At 44.8% G+C, this 23,706-nt stretch overlaps 1 protein-coding gene across 1 annotated transcript in view; it reads right to left on the reverse strand.

Moving 5' to 3' along the window:
- The window catches only part of gk5 (glycerol kinase 5), a 33,819-nt gene that overhangs the window by 7,536 nt on the left and 2,577 nt on the right, over positions 1 to 23,706 (reverse strand). The window contains exons 3-15 of the mRNA XM_042307774.1: positions 22,895 to 22,970; positions 22,453 to 22,546; positions 22,033 to 22,164; positions 21,225 to 21,300; positions 13,530 to 13,591; positions 13,285 to 13,358; positions 12,487 to 12,547; positions 7,767 to 7,893; positions 5,390 to 5,494; positions 5,066 to 5,160; positions 3,715 to 3,818; positions 2,408 to 2,467; positions 742 to 875 (exon numbers count right to left, since the gene is read on the reverse strand). Coding sequence (XP_042163708.1) covers positions 742 to 875; positions 2,408 to 2,467; positions 3,715 to 3,818; positions 5,066 to 5,160; positions 5,390 to 5,494; positions 7,767 to 7,893; positions 12,487 to 12,547; positions 13,285 to 13,358; positions 13,530 to 13,591; positions 21,225 to 21,300; positions 22,033 to 22,164; positions 22,453 to 22,546; positions 22,895 to 22,970 — 1,200 coding nt within the window. The remainder of the gene's footprint in view (positions 1 to 741; positions 876 to 2,407; positions 2,468 to 3,714; positions 3,819 to 5,065; positions 5,161 to 5,389; positions 5,495 to 7,766; positions 7,894 to 12,486; positions 12,548 to 13,284; positions 13,359 to 13,529; positions 13,592 to 21,224; positions 21,301 to 22,032; positions 22,165 to 22,452; positions 22,547 to 22,894; positions 22,971 to 23,706) is intronic.

Below are 23,706 nucleotides of genomic sequence, written 5' to 3' on the forward strand. Positions count from 1 at the left end.
GGAGTATTTCTCCTGTCTTATCCGGTGTCCTGTGTGAATTTAAGTATGCTCTCTCTAATTCTCTCTTTCGGAGGATCTGAGCCCTAGGACCAGGCCTCAGGTCTACCTGGCATGATGACTCCTTGTTGTCCCCTGTCCACCTGGCCGTGCTGCTGCTCCAGTTTCAACTGTTCTGCCTGCGGCTATGGAACCCTGATGTTCACTGTGATTACTATTATTTGACCATGCTGGTCATTTATGAACATTTGAACATCTTGGCCATGTTCTGATATAATCTCCACCCGGCACAGCCAGAAGAGGACTGGCCACCCCTCATAGCCTGGTTCCTCTCTAGGTTTCTTCCTAGGTTTTGGCCTTTCTAGGGAGTTTTTCCTAGCCACCGTGCTTCTACACCTGCATTGCTTGCTGTTTGGGGTTTTAGGCTGGGTTTCTGTACAGCACTTTGATGTATCAGCTGATGTAAGAAGGGCTATATAAATACATTTGATTCCAAACCTCTAAACTCCAGCCGTTCAATGTATTTGATCTACTCGAGAGCGAGCAACACACACTGTCTGTAAAAACGCCTTCCCAAGCAAACATATCCCTTATTCTGCCTCGGTCTACCTAGTCCTACTTGTATAAGCAGCAGGACTCAATACCATTCTGGAAGATCTACCTGTGTGTGTGTGTTCATGTCGAATGTGAGTGTGTGTTCATGTCGAGTGTGTGTGTGTGTGTGTGTGTGTGTGCGGGACGTACCAACTTCCAGTCCAGCAACGAAGGCTGCCCCCAGGCAGGACATTTCGTGTTGGGTCGGCCGAGCGACCTTCCTGCCAAACAGGTCCGCCGTCAGCTGCATGACAAAGTCATTGGTACAAATGCCACCGTCCGCCCTGCATACACACAAATAATAAATCAGACACACATGCACCTCAGAATATATAAATATCTTTGCACACTCCTGTCTCACACACACACAAAACATTGAGGATTCATGATTGATAGACACATATATATATATATATATATGTGTCTAAAAATACAAAAGTATGTGGACACCCCTTCAAATTAGTATTTCAGCCACACCCATTGCTGACAGGTGTATAAAGTCGAGCACATAGCCATGCAATCTCCATAGACAAACATTGGCAATATAATGGCCTTACTGAAGAGCTCAGTGACGTTCAATATGGCACCGTCATAGGATGCCACCTTTCCAACAAGTCACTTCATCAAATGTCTCCCCTGCTGGAGCTGCCCCGGTCAACTGTAAGTACTGTTATTGTGAAGTGAATAGATCTAGGAGCAATAACGGTTCAGCCGCGAAGTGGTAGGCCACACAAGCTCACAGAACGGTACCGCAGAGTGCTGAAGTGCGAAGCACGTAAAAATGGTCTGTTTTCGGTTGCAACACTCACTATCGAGTTCCAAACTGCCTCTGGAAGCAACGTCAGCACAAGAACTGTTAGTCGGGAGCTTCATGAATGGGTTTCGATGGCCGAGCAGCCACACACAAGCCTGAGATCACCATGCGCAATACCGAATGCTACCTGCCCCAATGTATAATGCCAACAGTAAGGTTTGGTGGAGGAGCAATAAATGGGGTTTGTTTTTCATGGTTCGGGCCCCTTAGTTCCAGTGAAGGGAAATCTTAACACTACTGCATACAATGACATTCTAAACGTTTCTGTGCTTCCAACTATGTGGCAACAGTTTGGGGAAGGTCCTTTCCTGAGGTTTGTGTTTGGTTTTAACCAGACATAAGGGGACCCATCTCGTTCAAAAAGTGGACTCAAGTTTGCTAAAAAAAAAGCACCTGGAAGCACCATGTCTTGCTAGGTCATGCAGCAAGACACATTGATGCAGCAAGACACATTGATGCAGCAAGACACATTGATGCAGCAAGACACATTGATGCAGCAAGACACATTGATGCAGCAAGACACATTGATGCAGCAAGACACATTGATGCAGAAAGACACGTGATCCAAAGCACACAATCAAGCCTACCTGAAAATGGCTAAAAAACACAACACATTTTAAATTTTGGAACGGCCTAGTCAAAGTCCAGACCTAATCCCAATTGAGATGTTGTGGCAGGACTTGAAACGAGCAGTTCCTGCTTGAAAACCCACAAATGTCACTGAGCTAAAGCAGTTCTGCATGGAAGAGTGGGGCAAAATTCCTCCACAGCGACGTGAGAGACTGATCAACAACTACAGGAAGCATTTGGTTGGAGTCATTGCAGCTAAAGGTGGAACAACTAGTTATTGAGTGAAAGGGGGCAAATACTTCTTCACGGCACTGTAGAGAGATCCGTAAAATCAGTAACAATCACCGATCAATACATCAATACCACAATACAATCTAAAGAATAGTTTGAGATGATCTGAAACGTATAGGGAGTACTCCAATGTAGGCCTACCTGATCTTCCTGATGGGAATGTGTGTTTCTCTAAGCATCGTCTCATAGAGCTGCTTGTTCCTACGAAATGGCACACACACACACACACACACACACACACACACACACACACACACACACACACAATCAGTATATACCATCTTCAAATATACACATGGACAGTTTATTATTAGGTACATCACCCAGTTCACGAAAATGGATCGATTCTACAAAAGTGAGTCACGTGGCCGTGGCTTGCTATATAAAGCAGGCAGACAGGCATCGAGGCATTCAGTTATTGCTTGAATGGGTAAAATGAGTGACCTACTTTGAGAGTGGTATGATTGTCGTTGAAGGACTTTGAGACTTGTCCCGAAGCCACTCCTGCGTTGTCTTGGCTGTGTGGTTAGGATCATTGTCCTGTTGGAAGGTGAACCGTCGCCTTTTGGCAAACTCCAAGTGGGCTGTCATGTGTCTTTTACTGAGGAGTGGCTTCCATCTGGCCACTCTACCATAAAGGCCTGATTGGTGGAAAGTTGCAGAGATGGTTGTCCTTCTGAAAGTTTCTCCCATCTCCACAGAGGAACTCTGGAGCTCTGTCAGAGTGACCATCGGGTTCCTGGTCACCTCCCTGACCAAGGCCCTCCTCCCCCAATTGCTCAGTTTGGCCATGTGGCCAGCTCTAGGAAGAGTCTTGGTGGTTCCAAACTTCTTCCATTTAAGAATGATGGAGGCCACTGTGTTCTTGGAGATCTTCAATGCTGCAGACATGTTTTGGTACCCTTCCCCAGATCTGTGCCTCAACCCAGATCTGGAGCTCTCCGGACAATTCCTTCGACCTCATGGCTTGGTTTTTGCTCGAACATGCACTGTCAACTGTGGGACTTTATATAGACAGGTGTGCCTTTCCAAATCATGTCCAATCAATTCAATTTAACAGGGTCTGAATAATTATTAATAAGGTCTTTAATGTTTTTTTATTTGTAATACATTTGCCAAAATTTCCAAAAAACGTTATTTTTTTTGTCCTTTGTCCGTTTTGAGGTATTGTCTAGATTGGTGAGACAAATGTTGGACTTAATACATTTTCAGAACAAGGCTGTAACGTAACAAAATGTGGAAAAAGTGAAGGGGTCTGAATATTTTCCCGAAGGCACTGAACCTTCAGATAGATTACTTGGTCTTCAAAACACCATTTTGTTCCTTGTGCCCGCATTCATTTCACAGTTAATTCATCTTTATCGATAAATTCAGAATTTATATTAATAACTTGACCAATATCGCCAACACACATATGCACGCACAAACTCTCAAGCAAACACACTGACCTAAATGCAACAGACTCCAGAATGGCTCGGACCAGGTGACTCTTGGTTGTGGATGGTTTTAGGCCCATGAAAGAGGCGCATGCTTTGGGATCGTTTAAAGGAGCCTGGTGAACACACAAACACGTTAAACATACATAGTGAGGACACAACACTAACACACCATAGCTAGGGCCCTATAAAATCTACGATGTGGAGAACGTGAACAGAATCACAGAATCTATATATTCAAATGGACTTCAACAATATTCAAATAAATGTATTGAATTTATGACAAAATGAATTAACTTGCCCAAGTTAATCATGAGACATCAACAAAATGCAACAGTGATTTGTATTGTCCTGCAACGGCACAGCAATGTGTGTGTGTGGGTGGGGGGTACACGCGTATGTCTAATCTTTGTGTAGCCGATAGCGATGATGCTAATGATAACCTTCTGCTTGCAGAGAATGAATGGCTTTCCTAAAAACCTCCTCAGTTAAATGTAAACTACAACGTAGCCTATTTGCCTGGCAGAATGAGATCAGGATTATTCGCATCAATCCAGTGGCCATTTTGTTTTGCAAACTCTGCAATCACATGATCGCCACAGAAACACAGCTAGCCAAACAACAGTTTCTGGCTGCTGCACACTTCCATTACAGGGTAACTACACCGAAAAATCTAAATGTATTGTATTTTTTTTTTTTTTACATAGACCGCACAAGTGGTCTCCTGATATGGTTTAATCATTGTTGTGAACATAGAAAAACAACTAAATTGGATGTTCTATTTTTTTTTTAATGTGTGATTTTGAAAGGCAAAACCAGAAAATAACAGAAACCTGTAAATACAAAACTGAGAAAACGGAATTTGGGAAAACAGTAAACGGAATCAGGCAAAACATTGTACTGATTTTATAGGGCCCTACATTAACATACACACACATATATATACATAAATAAATAACCAAACCCAAGAGCATATATAAACAACATTTCACACACATAAACAAAGGCATATACACAAACACAACATTATTCCAGCATGTTTTGGGAGCGTAAACTCACATGAAATGAAACAAGAGACAAACTTACAAAAGCTGGTTGCACAAAGGTAGGCAGAGAAGGAAAAGACGACGTTATGACAACACTGTTGTGACAACGCTGTAAACACATTCATGATGACACTACTTCCAAGGTCACCCAGAAACACCCACAAAACCACAAAACTCATAGGCTGATGGCACACCCAACTGTCATTAACACTCTCACTGTGAAACCAATACACAGTATACGCATGTGTGTGTGTGTGTCTGTGCAAGCAAACACACACACACACTTCAATCATTCCTGTGTGCATACACACACTCACCTGCAGGCCACTAAACGAGGGAACGAAGCACACACCGTCCGAGTTGGCCACACTGTTGGCCATGGCATCTGTCTCCCGTACATCTGAGAACAGCTCTGGAATGACACAACTGATGTCACTTCCTCTGACATCACCAAACTATGGGATAAATATGAACTTATATGCACGTAGTGTTTTCATGCCCTTTTTCTATCAAATATCAATATATGAATCAATATATGAATTACGCACGGTTGGTGTTTTTCCCCTTACTTTTGAGAATATCCTAATTACAGAGCTCCTGGATTGTTGCCAAACAGGCATCATGCCAGTGGTCAGACTCACCCAGCTCCTGTGCCCACTTAATGGCTGTGCCAGTGTCTGCTGCATTGCCCTCTGCTAGATACACCACCTCTGGGCCGATCTTCCACCCCACAACAGGGTAGAGACCTGTACAAACAACAGATTTCCATGACAACCTGGGACAATGTCTGAACTGCATACTGTTTTTGTTGTAAAAGTGTCTTATTCATTGATATTGTTGTTTACTGAGCTGGAGGGAATATCCCCCCCAAAAAATATTTGTGAAAAGAAAAAAGGAAATGAAAAGCCTGAGAATCTGAGTGGTATGTACTACAAAAGCAAGTTAGATCTTCTCTGGGTTTCTAAAGCTAACCAGCTTCAGTTAGCTTCACATTCCTTCTCAGGCTTCATCTGTACTACGATGGTGGATAATGCTCGTCCGCCTGTCGCCAACTCTAGCAGGCTTGGTAACTGCGCGTGCATGTTTACACGTGTCTAGTCGAACCCCGAACTCTTCATTGAGACAATTCTGAAACATCAATCCATGGGGGAGTCAGCGCTAAATTTGAATTTGTGCCAAAAATCTTAATGAAAGAGAAGTGATATTGATAATTCAGCAGGCTGTGGTGTGAAATAGGCTTTTAGAAGGGTCGTCTTTATTTAGGTTATGGTTAAATGCCATCTTTGGTGTGGTTATAAATGCACAAGCACCTTTGATCCCACTGCTATTGATAAAATAGGCTAATTGTATGGTCATACAAACATTTAAGTACTGTGCATGAAGTTTGAAATGCATTCTGTCATAACTAAATGTCTAATGTGATAGGTATTTTAACATGACAATTTTTTTTATTTTATTAACGAAGGAGGTTCGTTCTGAAGGATTCGCTGCCAGAGAAATGTACCTGTCTAAAACGTGAGACACGTTCGTGGTACCAGTAATCCCGAGTTGAACTCAAGAATTGACCAAAGTTACCTCGTTAACTCCTCAAACCTGATTCATAGAATAGGCTCAGAGGTTAAAGCAACAACAACGAAAAAATCCCACAAACTTAAGACGATCTCAGATCGACTGTCCGGGGCCAAATTAACCTCCAATTTAATATGAGAAAATCATGACTATCATGCTTTTAGGTAGAGAGGATAATTTTGTGCATGTATTAGAATGAGTTGGACCAATTCCAGTCCCCTTGTTTAGGGGGTCCTTGGTCCTCCCCTTAACCTCCTTCGGGGCAGGCTAACTCTATTTATGAAGCTCAGTTCTGGTGACTTTTCTGAAAAAGGACATTTGAATCCACAATGAATTAAAATAAAATGATGACGCCATCTAAAAATATAATTTGCAGAAATGGTCCCGATAACATATTGGTAAAAATTACATAAAAATAATTAACATATTGGATAAAGCCTATGCATGGTCTGTATTATCAGATGTGCTTTTAGCAATAAGCATTTTCACCTGTTGCCCAAGTGATGAAGAATGGTGGCTATAAAATGTACATAGACTGAAGCATGGGGCTTTTGTCCATTTGCATTTACCCGACTGGACGCAACATCCTGATTGTTATTATTATTAATAATAATTCTTATTTTATTATAAATATTAATATATAAGTAATGATAAAATATTATTCACTCGAAAAATTCACACAAAAAAAAGTTTATATTATAAATTATACAACGGGCAGGTCTAATCCTGAATGCTGATTGGTTAAAAGCGCATTCCAGCCGGTGTCTATTCCACAAATTATCACCGGCTAAATGTCAAAATGTACTCTGTTCCATCTGACTGCACAATCCACTGTCTTATCAGCTCAGCCTGGCAATTTCTTTAAGACTAACATTTAGTTTTCAACAGCTGAGATTTTTAGAAACCTTGCTGTCTGTCTCTCCGACATTTGCAACATTGTTTCAATATTCAAATTTGATCTCCAGCTATCCCATAGTAATGAAAGTGTCTGGGTCGGGAGTCGAGACAAGACAGACCTGCAGGAATCCAGTCGAAATCATGAATTAGCTGGCATCATTTTTATGGATATATACAAAATAAATTTAAATTGAAAAAAGGTCAAAGGAAGTGCAGCTAGTTTGCAGCTTTTCCAGCTTCAGTTTGAAGTGGGGCATCTATGTAACATCTTGCTAACCCGTTCTATAAAAGTGATAATGCCCTCAAAAGCCGGTGTTTGGAGGATATAGTGGTAAGGTTTGCCGGCCCTCGTCTTTGTCTCGGGCCTAACAACACCCGTGCCAATATATCCTCCAAACACCGGCTTCGAGGGCTTTGGAAACAGAAAACTGTATTGAGGTCAAATGTTTCATTGATTTAGAAAAATGTGCAGAATGTCAACCACATTTCTACATGCGGTGAAATATCTGCCTCATAGTTCTGTGATCTGTGATGAAGCAGTTAGCTACGTACCGGCCACAGACGTGTGTGGCTTGCTCCCAGTGTTGATGTTCATGAAGGTGCCCGTTCCCATGGTGATCTTCACATCACCAATGTCGAAGCAGCACTCACCAAACATGGCCGCCTGCTGGTCTGCCATCTACATGGTGAGAGGTAACAGATTTATGACCCCAAATCCTAACCTTAACCATTAGAGGGATACATCCTACTCAAACCAATCAATATGTAGGTCTTTATCAAGACATGTTATAACTCAAATCAATATGTACAGTACCAGTCAAAAGTTTGGACACACCTACTCATTCAAGGGTTTTTCTTTATTCCTACTATTTTCTACATTGTAGAATAATAGTGAAGACATCAACACTATGAAATCATGTAGTAACCCAAAAAATGTTAAACAAATCAAAATATATTTTATATTTCAGATTCTTCAAAGTAACCACCCTTTGCCTCGATTCACTCCTGAGTAGCGCAGCGGTCTAAGGCACTGCATCTCAGTGCTAGAGGCGTCACTACAGACCCTGTTTTGATCCCGAGCTGTGATCCCGAGGGTTTGGCCAGGGTAGGCAGTCGTTGTAAAATAAGAATTTGTTCTTAACTGACATGCCTAGTTAAATAAAGGTCAAATATATATATATATTATGACAGCTTTGCACACGCTTGGGATTCTCTCAACCAGCTTCATGAGGAATGCTTTTCCAACAATCTTGAAGGAGTTCCCACATATGCTGAGCACTTCTTAGCTGCTTTTCCTTCACTCCGTGGTCCAACTCATCCCAAACCATCGCAATTGGGTTGAGGTTGGGTGATTGTGTTAAACATTTTAAAATGTGGCCATGTCCTCTGATGCAGCCCTCCATCACTCTCCTACTTGGTCAAATAGCCCTTACACAGCCTGGAAGTGTTTTGGGTCATTGTCTGGTTGAAAAACAAATGATAGTCCCACGAAGCGTAAACCAGATGTGATGGCATTTCACTGTAGAATGCTGTGGTAGCCATGCTGGTTAAGTTAGCCTTGAATTCTAAATAAATCAGACAGTGTCACCAGCAAAGCACTCCCACACCATCACACCACCTCCTCCATGCTTCACGGTGGGAACCACACGAGGAGATCATCCGTTCACCTACTCTGCGTCACACAAAGACATGGCGGTTTGAGCCAAAAATCTAAAATTTGGATCAAAGGACAGATTTCCACCGGTCTAATGTCCATTGCTTATGTATCTTGGCCCAAGCAAGTATCTTCTTCTTATTGGTGTCCTTTAGTAGTGGTTTCTTTGCAGCAATTCAACCATGAAGCCCTGATTTAAGCAGTCTCCTCTGAACCGTTGACTTTGAGATGTATCGGTTACTTGAACTCTCAGAAGCATTTATTTGGACAGCAATTTCTGAGGTCGGTAACTCTCATGAAAGGATCCTCACTTATATAGAAAAATGCTATTGCTACCTCTTTGCAATAAGGGATTGAGACCAAAAGCTCAAGATAAGTTTCAAGAGTTTATTACCAAGGATATAGTCAGCTAAGTGCATCCATTTTAGAAAGTTACACAACACATCTTATACTCTTCCCTCCTTTTAGTCACCACCGTCTTGAAGGCGTCACCCCCCCCAGCTATACAGTTTATGACCCCAATGAGTTTCCCTCCTTTCCCCTGTAAAATGCCCATGGTCCTCTCTTTGTTTAGCTATCCATCTTCTGGGCCTGACCCTGCTCTCTGATCCGAGGCAATTTCCTCTTATCTGATTAGGTCAACCTTTCTAAATTAGCATACACACAGTTTCATGGCCTAAACTCCATTAATACTCACAGTAATCATTCACCAAACAGGATACAAACAAACTAGTTTAACTTGAAACATGTTACATTTGAGCTAAATCCATCAGTATCCTCTGCAGCAGAGGTAACTCTGGGTCTTCCTTTCCTGTGACGATCCTCATGAGAGCCAGTTTCATCATAGCGCTTGATGGTTTTTGCGACTGCGCTTGAAGTAACGATGGACTGTAATTTCTCTTTGCTTATTTGATTTTTTTTTTCATTTGAAATAAATTCCATAAACTAACTTTTAAAAATGCACACCTGTTAATTTAAATGCATTCCAGGTGACTACCTCATGAAGGTGGTTGAGAGAATGCCAATAGTTTGCAGAGCTGTCATCAAGGAAAAGTGTGGCTAATTTAAAGAATCTCATATAAAATATATTTTGATTTGTTTAACACTTTTTTGGTTACTACATGATTCCATATGTGTTATTTCATAGTTTTGATGTCTGCACTATTATTCTGCAATGTAGAAAATAGTAAAATAAATAGAAGTAGAAAATATGAGTAGGTGTGTCCAAACATTTGACTGGTACTGTTAGTCTTTATCTAGACATGTTATAACTCAATCAATATGTCAACCTTTACCCCAAATAAATGACGGGATTTCCATCATCCAATAAACTACTAACTAAGATTTTTGGGTGATCTGTCGGACAGTAAACTGTCGAACAGTGAACTACGCAGAAAATGTCAGTGTTCATTGAAAAACCTGCTTTGGTCAACTCAAACAGAGAAGATATTTGCAGTGTGTATTTAACAGTGAAACTTTACCTTGAGTCCATAAACCAAGGTCCAAATGGCCAGTCACATTAAAACAAACAGACAACAACTTTCAAAATATCCCCTTTGTTCCACATTCATTCTCAGTATCAGTCATTATCGCATGCATTGTTTATTTAACTAGGCAAGTCAGTTAAGAAGAAATTCTTATTTACAATGACGGTATACCCCGGCAACGCTGGGCCAATTGTGCGCCGCCCTATGGGATTTCCAATCACGGCCGGTTGTGATGCAGCCTGGATTCGAACCAGGGTGTCCTGTTGTGATGCCTCTAGCACTGAGATGCAGTGCCTTAGACTGCTGTACCACCCGGGAGCCCTAATAAATACATTTTAAATATATATATATATATATATATATTTGACCTGTGTGTGAAGTCTTTGCTAATTTAGAAATAGAAACAATAAGTCTGTAATATCACATATACATAAGTATTCAGACCCTTTACTCAATACTTTGTTGAAGCACCTTTGTCAGCGATTACAGCCTCAAGTCTTCTTGGGTATGACACTACAATCTTGGCACAACTGTATTTGGGGAGTTTCTCCCCTTCTTCTCTGCAGATCCTCTCAAGCTCTGTCAGTTTGGATGGGGAGCGTCGCTACACAGCTACGTTTAAGTCTCTCCAGAGATGTTAGATCGGGTTCAAGTCCGGGCTCTGGCTGGGTCACTCAAGGACATTCAGAGACTTGTCCCGAAGCCACTCCTGCGTTGTCTTGGATGTGTGCTTAGGGTCGTTGTCCTGCTGGTAGGTGAACCATCGCCCTAGTCTGAAGTCCTGAGGGCTCTGGAGGAGGTTTTCATCAAGGATCTCTCTGCACTTTGCTCCAGTCATCTTTCCCTCAAGCCGGACTAGTCTCCTAGTCCCTGCTGCTGAAAAACAACCCACAGCATGATGCTGCCACCCCCATGCTTCACAGTAGGGATGGTGCCAGGTTTCCTCCAGACGTGAGGCTTTGCATTCAGGCCAAAGAGTTCAATCTTGGTTTCATCAGACCAGAGAATCTTGTTTCTCATGGTCAGAGAGTCTTTTAGGTGCCTTTGGCAAACTTCAAGCGGGCTGTCGTGTCTTTTACAGAGAAGTGGCTTCCGTCTGGCCACTCTACCATGAAGGCCTGATTGGTGGAGTGCTGCAGAGATGGTTGTCCTTCTGAAAGGTTCTCCCATCTCCACAGAGGAACTCTTGAGCTCTGTCAGAGTGACCATCAGGTTCTTGATCACCTCCCTGTCAAGGCCCTTCTCCCCCAATTGCTCAGTTTGGCCGGGCGGCCAGCTCTAGGAAGAGTCTTGGTGGTTCTGAACTTCTTCCATTTAAGAATGATGGAGGTCACTGTGTTCTTGGGGACCTTCAATGCTGCAGACATTTTTGGTACCCTTCCCCAGAACTGTGCCTCGACACAATCCTGTCTCTGAAGTCTACGGACAATTCCTTCGACATGATGGCTTGGTTTTTGCTCTGACGTGCACAGCCAACTGTGGGACCTTACATAGACAAGTCTGTGCCTTTCCAAATCATGTCCAATCAATTGAATTGACCACAGGTGGACTCAAACCAAGTTGTAGAAACATCTCAAGGATGATCAAAGGAAACAGGATGCACCGGAGCTAAATTTCAAGTCTCATACCAAAGGGTCAGAATGCTTATGTTTTTAGCTTTAAATATATTTGCAAAACAATTCTAAAAACCTGTTTTCGCTTTGTCATTATGAGGTATTGTGATGTCATTATGGGGTATTGTGTAGAGATTGATGAGGAAAAACAAGGCTAGACAAGGTTAGAACAAGGCTGTAACGTAACAAAATGTGGAAAAAGTGAAGGGGTCTGAATACTTTCTGAATGCACTATATTACCTGTGTGTGTATATAGATATATATTACCTGTGTGTATATATAGATATATATCCCCTGTGTGTTTCTAGAAACATGTAATAAACGGCTGATGCTAAAAATGAATGAGGCAAGTGGATATTTTGATAGGTCATATTCCCACAAAGAGAGCACAATAACCTGAAGACACACTGACCTAGCATGGCTGGTGACCAGACAAAACAAAGATACCGTAAAGCCATAAAGATAACAGACTCATTCCAAGACGTGGAGATAGTGATGCAAAGATGAGAGATACTCACAACAGACATAATAGGGATCGACACCCCAAAGATGGAGGGATCGGTTGAGCCAAAGCGGTGACTGGTGAAGCAGAAGGGGGAAGAGGAGATCATGTATGAATGAATAGGTATTATATATGACAATAAATAAATCAATATCTAATCTGGCTTTATCACTGTAACTAGATATCGCCTAGTTAAATCAATGAAAAAGATAAAGGAGAAGAGAACAAATAGACCATGCGTGATAGTAGTGGGGGCTGCTGAATTTCTGTCCTGTTGTAACTTAGCTATCTTCTCTGCAAGCCATATCAGATGTTTCTATCACACCAGTGGAGGCTGCTGAGGGGAGGATGGCTCATAATAATGGCTGCAGTAACAGTCAGTGGAATGGTATCAAACACATCAAATATGTGGTTGATACCATTCCGTTGCAGGGAAGATAGCTAATTTACAACAGGACAGAACTCAGTAGCCACTGTATGCTGCTGTAACGTAGCTATGCTGATCAGCATTTTAGTGTCTGTTTTTCACATAGTTTTCATAATGCAAAGCAAATTTAAGTTAAAACAACAGACAATATACAGTATACATTATACAGGAGGGGACTATACAAGTGATTAAAAAAACATTACAGTTCAGTAAATTATCTTCTAATCTCTACATTATACAGGCCTTCTTTTTGGATTCTAACAGCCATTTAAGTGGCATGTTCTCCTCTGATCTCTCACTTCTGACTGCAATCTCGACAGAGAACCAACCGTATTCATTTAAAAAGGGGAGACATGTGAGTCATGTGACCAGTATCATGTGACTCACCCAGTGTTCAGTACTTTGGGGAGGATGGAGAGAGGCAGCGAGACGAGACAGCAGAGGAATTCACTCCAGCACAACTGTAGGGAATGTACGCACACACACACACACACAAAGACACAATGAGTCTCTATGAAGAAAAAAAAGTGGAATTGCAATTTCAGTTTACTTCCTGGATTAACTGAATTTAAATGCAATTGACCCCAACCCTGATACAAAGTTATTACACACGTGAAGAAGGAAAAACCGACCTGGTACGAATCAAACATCCCAGTGGCACTGGCATTAGAGTAGTCTGTGGCATGGACCAATCCTGGAATCGGTTAGAGAAGAGAGACTTGATTTGTTTATTTAAACAGGGACCATGTACAACAGACACTGAACCAGATTCTAACTAAAAACAGCTCATTTTCAGCTGCAACTTGTCCAAGAACATGAATCATTAACTCATATTGCCTGGTTACTGTGTCGTGCAATATGTCTGAGGGATCTCAGAGGACACAGTAATGCAGTAGGACTGAGAAAACAAGGAGACCTGCGTATGTGCGTGTGGATACGCAAGGAGACCTGCGTATGTGCGTGTGGATACGCAAGGAGACCTGCGTATGTGCGTGTGGATACGCAAGGAGACCTGCGTATGTGCGTGTGGATACGCAAGGAGACCTGCGTATGTGCGTGTGGATACGCAAGGAGACCTGCGTATGTGCGTGTGGATACGCAAGGAGACCTGCGTATGTGCGTGTGGATACGCAAGGAGACCTGCGTATGTGCGTGTGGATACGCAAGGAGACCTGCGTATGTGCGTGTGGATACGCAAGGAGACCTGCGTATGTGCGTGTGGATACGCAAGGAGACCTGCGTATGTGCGTGTGGATACGGATAGGAGACCTGCGTATGTGCGTGTGGATACGCAAGGAGACCTGCGTATGTGCGTGTGGATACGCAAGGAGACCTGCGTATGTGCGTGTGGATACGCAAGGAGACCTGCGTATGTGCGTGTGGATACGCAAGGAGACCTGCGTATGTGCGTGTGGATACGCAAGGAGACCTGCGTATGTGCGTGTGGATACGCAAGGAGACCTGCGTAGGTGCGTGTGGATACGCAAGGAGACCTGCGTATGTGCGTGTGGATACGCAAGGAGACCTGCGTATGTGCGTGTGGATACGCAAGGAGACCTGCGTATGTGCGTGTGGATACGCAAGGAGACCTGCGTATGTGCGTGTGGATACGCAAGGAGACCTGCGTATGTGCGTGTGGATACGCAAGGAGACCTGCGTATGTGCGTGTGGATACGCAAGGAGACCTGCGTATGTGCGTGTGGATACGCAAGGAGACCTGCGTATGTGCGTGTGGATACGCAAGGAGACCTGCGTATGTGCGTGTGGATACGCAAGGAGACCTGCGTATGTGCGTGTGGATACACAAGGAGACCTGCGTATGTGCGTGTGGATACACAAGGAGACCTGCGTATGTGCGTGTGGATACACAAGGAGACCTGCGTATGTGCGTGTGGATACGCAAGGAGACCTGCGTATGTGCGTGTGGATACGCAAGGAGACCTGCGTATGTGCGTGTGGATACGCAAGGAGACCTGCGTATGTGCGTGTGGATACGCAAGGAGACCTGCGTATGTGCGTGTGGATACGCAAGGAGACCTGCGTATGTGCGTGTGGATACGCAAGGAGACCTGCGTATGTGCGTGTGGATACGCAAGGAGACCTGCGTATGTGCGTGTGGATACGCAAGGAGACCTGCGTATGTGCGTGTGGATACACAAGGAGACCTGCGTATGTGCGTGTGGATACGCAAGGAGACCTGCGTAGGTGCGTGTGGATACGCAAGGAGACCTGCGTATGTGCGTGTGGATACGCAAGGAGACCTGCGTATGTGCGTGTGGATACGCAAGGAGACCTGCGTATGTGCGTGTGGATACGCAAGGAGACCTGCGTATGTGCGTGTGGATACGCAAGGAGACCTGCGTATGTGCGTGTGGATACGCAAGGAGACCTGCGTATGTGCGTGTGGATACGCAAGGAGACCTGCGTAGGTGCGTGTGGATACGCAAGGAGACCTGCGTAGGTGCGTGTGGATACACAAGGAGACCTGCGTATGTGCGTGTGGATACGCAAGGAGACCTGCGTATGTGCGTGTGGTATACACAAGGAGACCTGCGTATGTGCGTGTGTATACACAAGGAGACCTGCGTAGGTGCGTGTGGATACACAAGGAGACCTGCGTATGTGCGTGTGGATACACAAGGAGACCTGCGTATGTGCGTGTGTATACACAAGGAGACCTGCGTATGTGCGTGTGTATACACAAGGAGACCTGCGTATGTGCGTGTGGATACACAAGGAGACCTGCGTATGTGCGTGTGGATACACAAGGAGACCTGCGTATGTGCGTGTGGATACACAAGGAGACCTGCGTATGTGCGTGTGGATACGCAAGGAGACCTGCGTAGGTGCGTGTGGATACACAAGGAGACCTGCGTATGTGCGTGTGGATACGCAAGGAGACCTGCGTAGGTGCGTGTGGATACGCAAGGAGACCTGCGTATGTGCGTGTGGATACACAAGGAGACCTGCGTATGTGCGTGTGGATACACAAGGAGACCTGCGTATGTGCGTGTGGATACACAAGGAGACCTGCGTATGTGCGTGTGGATACACAAGGAGAGGACCTGCGTATGTGCGTGTGGATACACAAGGAGACCTGCGTATGTGCGTGTGGATACACAAGGAGACCTGCGTATGTGCGTGTGGATACACAAGGAGACCTGCGTATGTGCGTGTGGATACACAAGGAGACGTGTTATTTCTTACACTAGTACCCCAGGTCATCTTAGGTTTCTTTACATACAGCCGACAAGAACTACTGAATATAAGATCAGCGTCAACTCACCATCAGTAGACCAAGAATATGTTTTTCGCGATGCGGATCCTGAGTTCTGCCTTACAACCAGTGTAACGGAGTGGATCACATGCAGCGACCAAAAAAAAAAAAACGACTCAGAAAAAGAGGGAAACGCAAGCGAGTCTTCTGGTCAGACTGTGGAGACGGGCACAGTGCACCACCCCTAGCATTCTTCTTGCCAATGTCCAGTCTCTTGACAACAAGGTTGATGAAATCCGAGCAAGGGTAGCATTCCAGAGGGACATCAGAGACTGTAACGTTCTCTGCTTCACGGAAACATGGCTCACTGGAGAGACGCGCGGTGCAGCCAGCGGGTTTCTCCACGCATCGCGCCGACAGAAACAAACATCTCTCTGGTAAGAAGAGGGGCGGGGGCGTATGTCTTATGGCCAACGTGACATGGTGTGATGAAGGAAACATACAGGAACTCAAATCCTTCTGTTCACCTGATTTAGAATTCCTCACAATCAAATGTAGCGTGTGCATTATCTACCAAGAGAATTCTCTTCGATTATAATCACAGCTGTATATATCCCCCAAGCAGACACATCGATGGCTCTGAACGAACTTTATTTAACTCTCTGCAAACTGGAAACGATTTATCCGGAGGCTGCATTCATTGTAGCTGGGGATTTTAACAAGGCTAATCTGAAAACAAGACTCCCTAAATTTTATCAGCATATTGATTGCGCAACCAGGGGTGGAAAGACCCTGGATCATTGTTACTCTAACTTCCGCGACGCATATAAGGCCCTGCCCCGCCCCCCTTTCGGAAAAGCTGACCACGACTCCATTTTGTTGATCCCTGCCTACAGACAGAAACTAAAACAAGAAGCTCCCACGCTGAGGTCTGTCCAACGCTGGTCCGACCAAGCTGACTCCACACTCCAAGACTGCTTCCATCACGTGGACTGGGAGATGTTTGTGGTCAGACAACAACATTGACGAATACGCTGATACGGTGTGGAGTTCATTAGAGACCTGCGTGAAGATGTCGTTGGATAGCAACGATTAAAACATTCCCTAACCAGAAACCATGGATTGATGGCAGCATTGCGTGGAAACTGAAGGCAGAACCACTGCTTTTAATCAGGGCAAGGTGTCTGGCAACATGACTGAATACAAACAGTGCAGCTATTCCCTGCAAGGCTATCAAACAAGCTAAGCGAGACAGAGACAAAGTAGAATCTCAATTCAACGGCTCAGACACAAGAGGTATGTGGCAGGGTCTACAGTCAATCACGGACTACAGGAAGAAACCCAGCCCAGTCACGGACCAGGATGTCTTGCTCCCAGGCAGACTAAATAACTTTTTGCCCGCTTTGAGGACAATACAGTGCCACTGAGGCCTGCAACGGAATCATGCGGTCTCTCCTTCACTGCAGCCGTATGTGCGAGTAAGACATTTAAACGTGTTAGACCTCGCAAGGCTGCAGGCCCAGACGGCATCCCCAGCCGCGCCCTCAGAGCATGCAAGCAGACCAGCTGGCGTGTGTTTACGGACATATTCAACCAATCCCTATACCAGTCTGCTGTGGATACATGCTTCAAGAGGCCACCATTGTTCCTGTTCCCAAGAAAGCTAAGGTAACTGAGCTAAACGACTACCGCCCCGTAGCACTCACATCCGTCATCATGAAGTGCTTTGAGAGACTAGTCAAGGACCATATCACCTCCACCCTACCTGACACCCTTGACCCACTCCAATTTGCTTACCGCCCAAATAGGTCCACAGACGATGCAATCTCAACCACACTGCACACTGCCCTAACCCATCTGGACAAGAGGAATACCTATGTGAGAATGCTGTTCATCGACAACAGCTGCGGCATTCAACACCATAGTAGACCTGCCAAGCTGTCATCAAGCTCGAGACCCTGGGTCTCGACCCCGCCCTGTGCAACTGGGTACTGGACTTCCTGACGGGTGCCCCCAGGTGGTGAGGCAAGGAGACCAACATCTCCTCCCCGCTGATCCTCAACACTGGGGCCCCACAAGGAGACCTGCGTTCTGAGCCCCTCCTGTACTCCCTGTTCACCCACGACTGCGTGGCCATGCACGCCTCCAACTCAATCATCAAGTTTGCGGACGACACAACAGTGGTAGGCTTGATCACCAACAAGGAGACCGGCCTACAGGGAGGAGGTGAGGGACCTGCGGAGTGTGGTGTCAGGAAAATAACCTCACACTCAACGTCAACAAAACTAAGGAGATGATTGTGGACTTCAGGAAACAGCAGAGGAACACCCCCATCCACATCGATGGAACAGTAGTGGAGAGGGTAGCAAGTTTTAAGTTCCTGGGATACACATCACAGACAAACTGAATTGGTCCACTCACACAGAGAGCATCGTGAGGAAGGCGCAGCAGCGCCTCTTCAACCTCAGGAGGCTGAAGAAATTCGGCTTGTCACCAAAAGCACTCACAAACTTCTACAGATGCACAATCGAGAGCATCCTGGCGGGCTGTATCACCGCCTGGTATGGCAACTGCACCGCCCTCAACCGTAAGGCCTCCAGAGGGTAGTGAGGTCTGCACAACGCATCAGGCAAAGACCTGCCCTCCAGGACACCGCACACCACCCGATGCTACAGGAAGGCCATAAAGATCATCAAGGACATCAACCACCCGAGCCACTGCCTGTTCACCCCGCTGTCATCCAGAAGGCGAGGTCAGTACAGGTGCATCAAAGCTGGGACCGAGAGACTGAAAAACAGCTTCTATCTCAAGGCCATCAGACTGTTAAACAGCCACCACTAACATTGAGTGGCTACTGCCAACACACTGTCAATGACACTGACTCTACTCCAGCCACTTTAATCATGGGATTGATGGGAAATTATGTAAATATATCACTAGCCACTTTAAACAATGCTACCTTATATAATGTTACTTACCCTACATTGTTCATCTCATATGCATACGTTGTGGATACTGTACTATATCAGACTGCATCCTTATGTAATACATGTATCACTAGCCACTTTAACTATGCCACTTGGTTTACACATACTTATCTCATATGTATATACTGTGTGGATATCATCTACTGTATCTTGCCTATGCTGCTCTGTACCATCACTCATTCATATATCCTTATGTACATATTCTTTATCCCCTTACACTGTGTATAAGACAGTAGTTTTTTTTTGCGAATTGTTAGTTAGATTACACAAGTTATTACTGCATTGTCGGAACTAGAAGCACAAGCATTTCTGCTACACTCGCATTAACATCTGCTAACCATGTGTATGTGACAAATAAAATTTGATTTGATTTGATTTGATTTGATTTGTATGTGCGTGTGTATACACAAGGAGACCTGCGTAGGTGCGTGTGGATACACAAGGAGACCTGCGTATGTGCGTGTGGATACACAAGGAGACCTGCGTATGTGCGTGTGGATACACAAGGAGACCTGCGTATGTGCGTGTGGATACACAAGGAGACCTGCGTATGTGCGTGTGGATACACAAGGAGACCTGCGTATGTGCGTGTGGATACACAAGGAGACCTGCGTATGTGCGTGTGGATACACAAGGAGACCTGCGTATGTGCGTGTGGATACACAAGGAGACCTGCGTATGTGCGTGTGGATACGCAAGGAGACCTGCGTAGGTGCGTGTGGATACGCAAGGAGACCTGCGTATGTGCGTGTGGATACACAAGGAGACCTGCGTATGTGCGTGTGGATACACAAGGAGACCTGCGTATGTGCGTGTGGATACACAAGGAGACCTGCGTATGTGCGTGTGGATACACAAGGAGACCTGCGTAGGTGCGTGTGGATACACAAGGAGACCTGCGTATGTGCGTGTGGATACACAAGGAGACCTGCGTAGGTGCGTGTGGATACACAAGGAGACCTGCGTATGTGCGTGTGGATACACAAGGAGACCTGCGTATGTGCGTGTGGATACACAAGGAGACCTGCGTATGTGCGTGTGTATAGACCCAAAACCTTGTGACAAATCATAATTAACATGGAAACACACACAAGCTTAAAAAGGAACCTATTTTCAATGTTATATTGTTTTGGTGCATCTCTGCGTGATCTATCGATTCCCGGGGTCATTTCATTTTTTATTTGAGTTATTGGCGTTCAAGCAGGCAGAAATCCAACTGGTATGACGTAGCACCGTGGTAAAGTCTCTCTCATTACACTGGAAGTTAATAGGAATACGACTTTTAAAATCGCGAAAACGTCTATCCTACATGTTAGATTTCAATACTGGCCGATGTCATAACGCAGGAGGATGTCGTCTCTCGAACGAGCCATTAATCATATTTTAGCAATATTTCTACCTCGAGAAATATGTAATTTAACAGAGGGTCCACCACATTTCTCCTATTTGTCTGCCTCTTCAGTCCAGGCTGCATTGTGAATGTCAGACTCCACGCTGTGAGGCACATCGATCTGCAGGTTGAACACGGTGCTATTTTAGACTCCTAAATTGATAGTACATTTTATTTAGGTAATTTTTGCAGCCAATTAGCTGCTTCACGTGCTGATGTTGACTTTGGTATTATTGTATGTAGTTATGTTTGCCAACAAGCTACCTAGCTAGCCAGCCAGCGCATAGAGAGCATTGCATTGTGGGTTTTGATGCCACCAACCTTATTATAATGACAAAATTAAACATTTGTTCACAAAAAAATATTGTTCTCACATACTAGTATTATTTAACACTGTAAATTCTAGGAAAGATTTTGGTTTGGTGGATTTTCCCCTTTAACACATCAGTATTTTGGGAAGCTTGAAGATACGGATCTGAACAGTTATAGAAAAAGGTGTCTAGCAGGAGAGTTGGACTTCTGTTTCTGTTGGTTCAACATTAGATTTTTTTTTAAATTCAATAAAGAATATTAATTGAATTTCTCTGGAGTGTGTGCCATCCTTATCATAAACAAAGCTTAAAGATACACACACAATCAATTAGCTGAGAGATATACATGAATACTACTTGCACATACAGGCTTGGGCAGTCACGTACTGTACACGAACACACACGAGAATGGCGGAACCTACCTTTTGTGAGCTTATAAAGCAACCAGGTGTCTATCGTCCCAAAGCAGCAGGTGCCCTCTGCTACTGCTTGACTTAACTGTGAGGGGTGAGGACATAGAGGAGAAGAAATATCACCCCCTTGTGTTCTCTTGCTCCCAATCAGCTCCTAAATAATCACATGCAAGGCTACTAAAAGAACTGGAGGCCAGTGACTTTGTTCTGTAAAGACCACAATATTTCTGTATTATGATCTTATTGAAAAGCCCAGCGTGCCTTTGGGCCATTAGTGTTTGAAGTGTTGCCAGGTCGGCTTTCGCCACATCTGCCATCAGTAGCCTATATAGTTAGATTTAGGTCAACAACAATTCAATGTAGGGCGATCCTAGGGAAAGTTTCTCTCCACTATTGGCCGGTGTGCCACTGATATTATTATAGCAGTCAGTTACAGTGCGTCCAATCAGAGTCCATGAAGGCCAGTCCTCATGTGACGTGTCCCCTGAGTCAGGGAGAACTGGGGTAGAAGTCATGTTACACAGTAAGCTGAGGAGTCAAGGTATAATACCAAAGCCCATTCATAGAGGCCCATTATTGTGTCAGACATACCGTTGATAGAAACAGCAGAGGACTTTCTGACCACAGAACGTCGTTTCTGACCACAGAACGTGCACAAAAACCTCCCTCTCTCTCCCCAACCCACACATTCTCCCTCTCTGTCTCGCACAGACTAACACCTAGGTGCCAAGCTCTCACACATCACACCTACCCTCCAACACACACACTCCCCCGCCACCCCCCTCCAAACACTTGAACCTCTCTGCCTCACACACACCTGTTTCCAGTGTCGAAGGGCCCAGGCCAGGCGGAAGGTGACGTGTTGGGTGGAGAAGACTATGAGGCTGGCCGCCTGAAAGCGCTTATTTTTGGACAGGAAGTGCAGCACCATCATAACACCGTGGATCGCCTGCCATTGTCACGGACACAACACAGCCACAGTTATCATTCCTATTTTGTTTATTTTTTAGTATAAACAGTAAGCTAAAAGACAAATTACATATACAAAAGTACAATCCAAATCAATGTTTTCGTGTGATTTGTTTTGCTAGTAATAGCATTTTATTTGGGATAGCAAAATGCAAGGCAAGTTATCATAATCATTACTAATAATAATCGGAGCCCAAAGATAGAGGCCCCTATACTGTATTATCACAAGGTCAGCTGAACTATGACCTCTCTGTGACCCCAGACTAACCTTCATGGTACAGGAGTTGTTCCAGGACCTCACCAGTTCCACTGCCCTCAAGTCCTGCCAGCTGATGAAGTTGTGAAAGGGAACTCCTGTTTTCCTGTGTGTGTGTGTGTGTGTGTGTGTGTGTGTGAGAGAGAGAGGTGTAAAGTAGGATATCAACACAGATACAAACATACTGTACTGTTGTTCCATCCTGGGGATCAACAGGGGCCTGTATGAGTGCAGGCTTTTGTTCTAGCTAAGCAGTAGCAAGCTTGATTCTACTAAATCAACTAACCATAGTCTAACCGTAGCCACGTGTTGTTACGCCGCTGAAACAAAACCCTGCGACCACAAAAGGCCCTCACAGGGTGACACTGCTGACCCCTGCTGTGTGTATTAACCTTGAGTGTTCTGTGTACTCCCTAGACTGTACACTGTGATTTTAGCCTATATAAAAATGTACCTGTCCCACGTGGTGAAGGTGCCTCTCTGAGTGGAGATGCCCAGGGTCTCCATCTGACGCATCTGTAAACCTGAGTCTAAACACCCAGGTGAGAGACAAAGAACATACACATCATTCATCAACGCAATCAGTAAGTGAACATTTGTGTGTTTGTGGCAGAAGTGAGGCCGTGCTAAAAACAGCTTGCCATCAAAACTACATTAGCATCAGACCTCCCTTTCTTTAAAAAAATATGGCAGAAGAGAGAGAGATTCCCAGACCAAAATCCCCCCCCCCTGGACTACCCATGGACCACCCCTGGACCACCCCTGGACTACCCATGGACCACCCCTGGACTACCCATGGACCACCCCTGGACTACCCATGGACCACCCCTGGACTACCCATGGACCACCCATGGACCACCCATGGACCACCCCTGGACTACGGACCACCCCTGGACTACCCATGGACCACCCCTGGACTACCCATGGACCACCCCTGGACTACCCATGGACCACCCCTGGACTACCCATGGACCATCCCTGGCCCAGCAACCTGAGCAGAAGCCAGCAGACCCTGCATCTCTACCCCAGGACCAGAATGCGTTACCACAGACAGAATAATGAGCCAGATATTTCACCGGCTGTATAAATGTGAAGCATCCGGTTGGAGTTTCCACTCACTACCAAATATGGTGATGAGAGGAAGCGAACTGGCCAATGCAATCTGGATGAAGATGGAGCGAGATGGAATTTGGGGTCGACATTCTGGTCATTTTCTCATCAATGAAACATTTGATCTCCATACAGTTTTCCGTTTCCAAAATTACA

The sequence above is a fragment of the Oncorhynchus tshawytscha genome, linkage group LG28 (genome assembly GCF_018296145.1).
Source record: "Oncorhynchus tshawytscha isolate Ot180627B linkage group LG28, Otsh_v2.0, whole genome shotgun sequence".
In the NCBI taxonomy this organism is placed as follows: domain Eukaryota; kingdom Metazoa; phylum Chordata; class Actinopteri; order Salmoniformes; family Salmonidae; genus Oncorhynchus; species Oncorhynchus tshawytscha.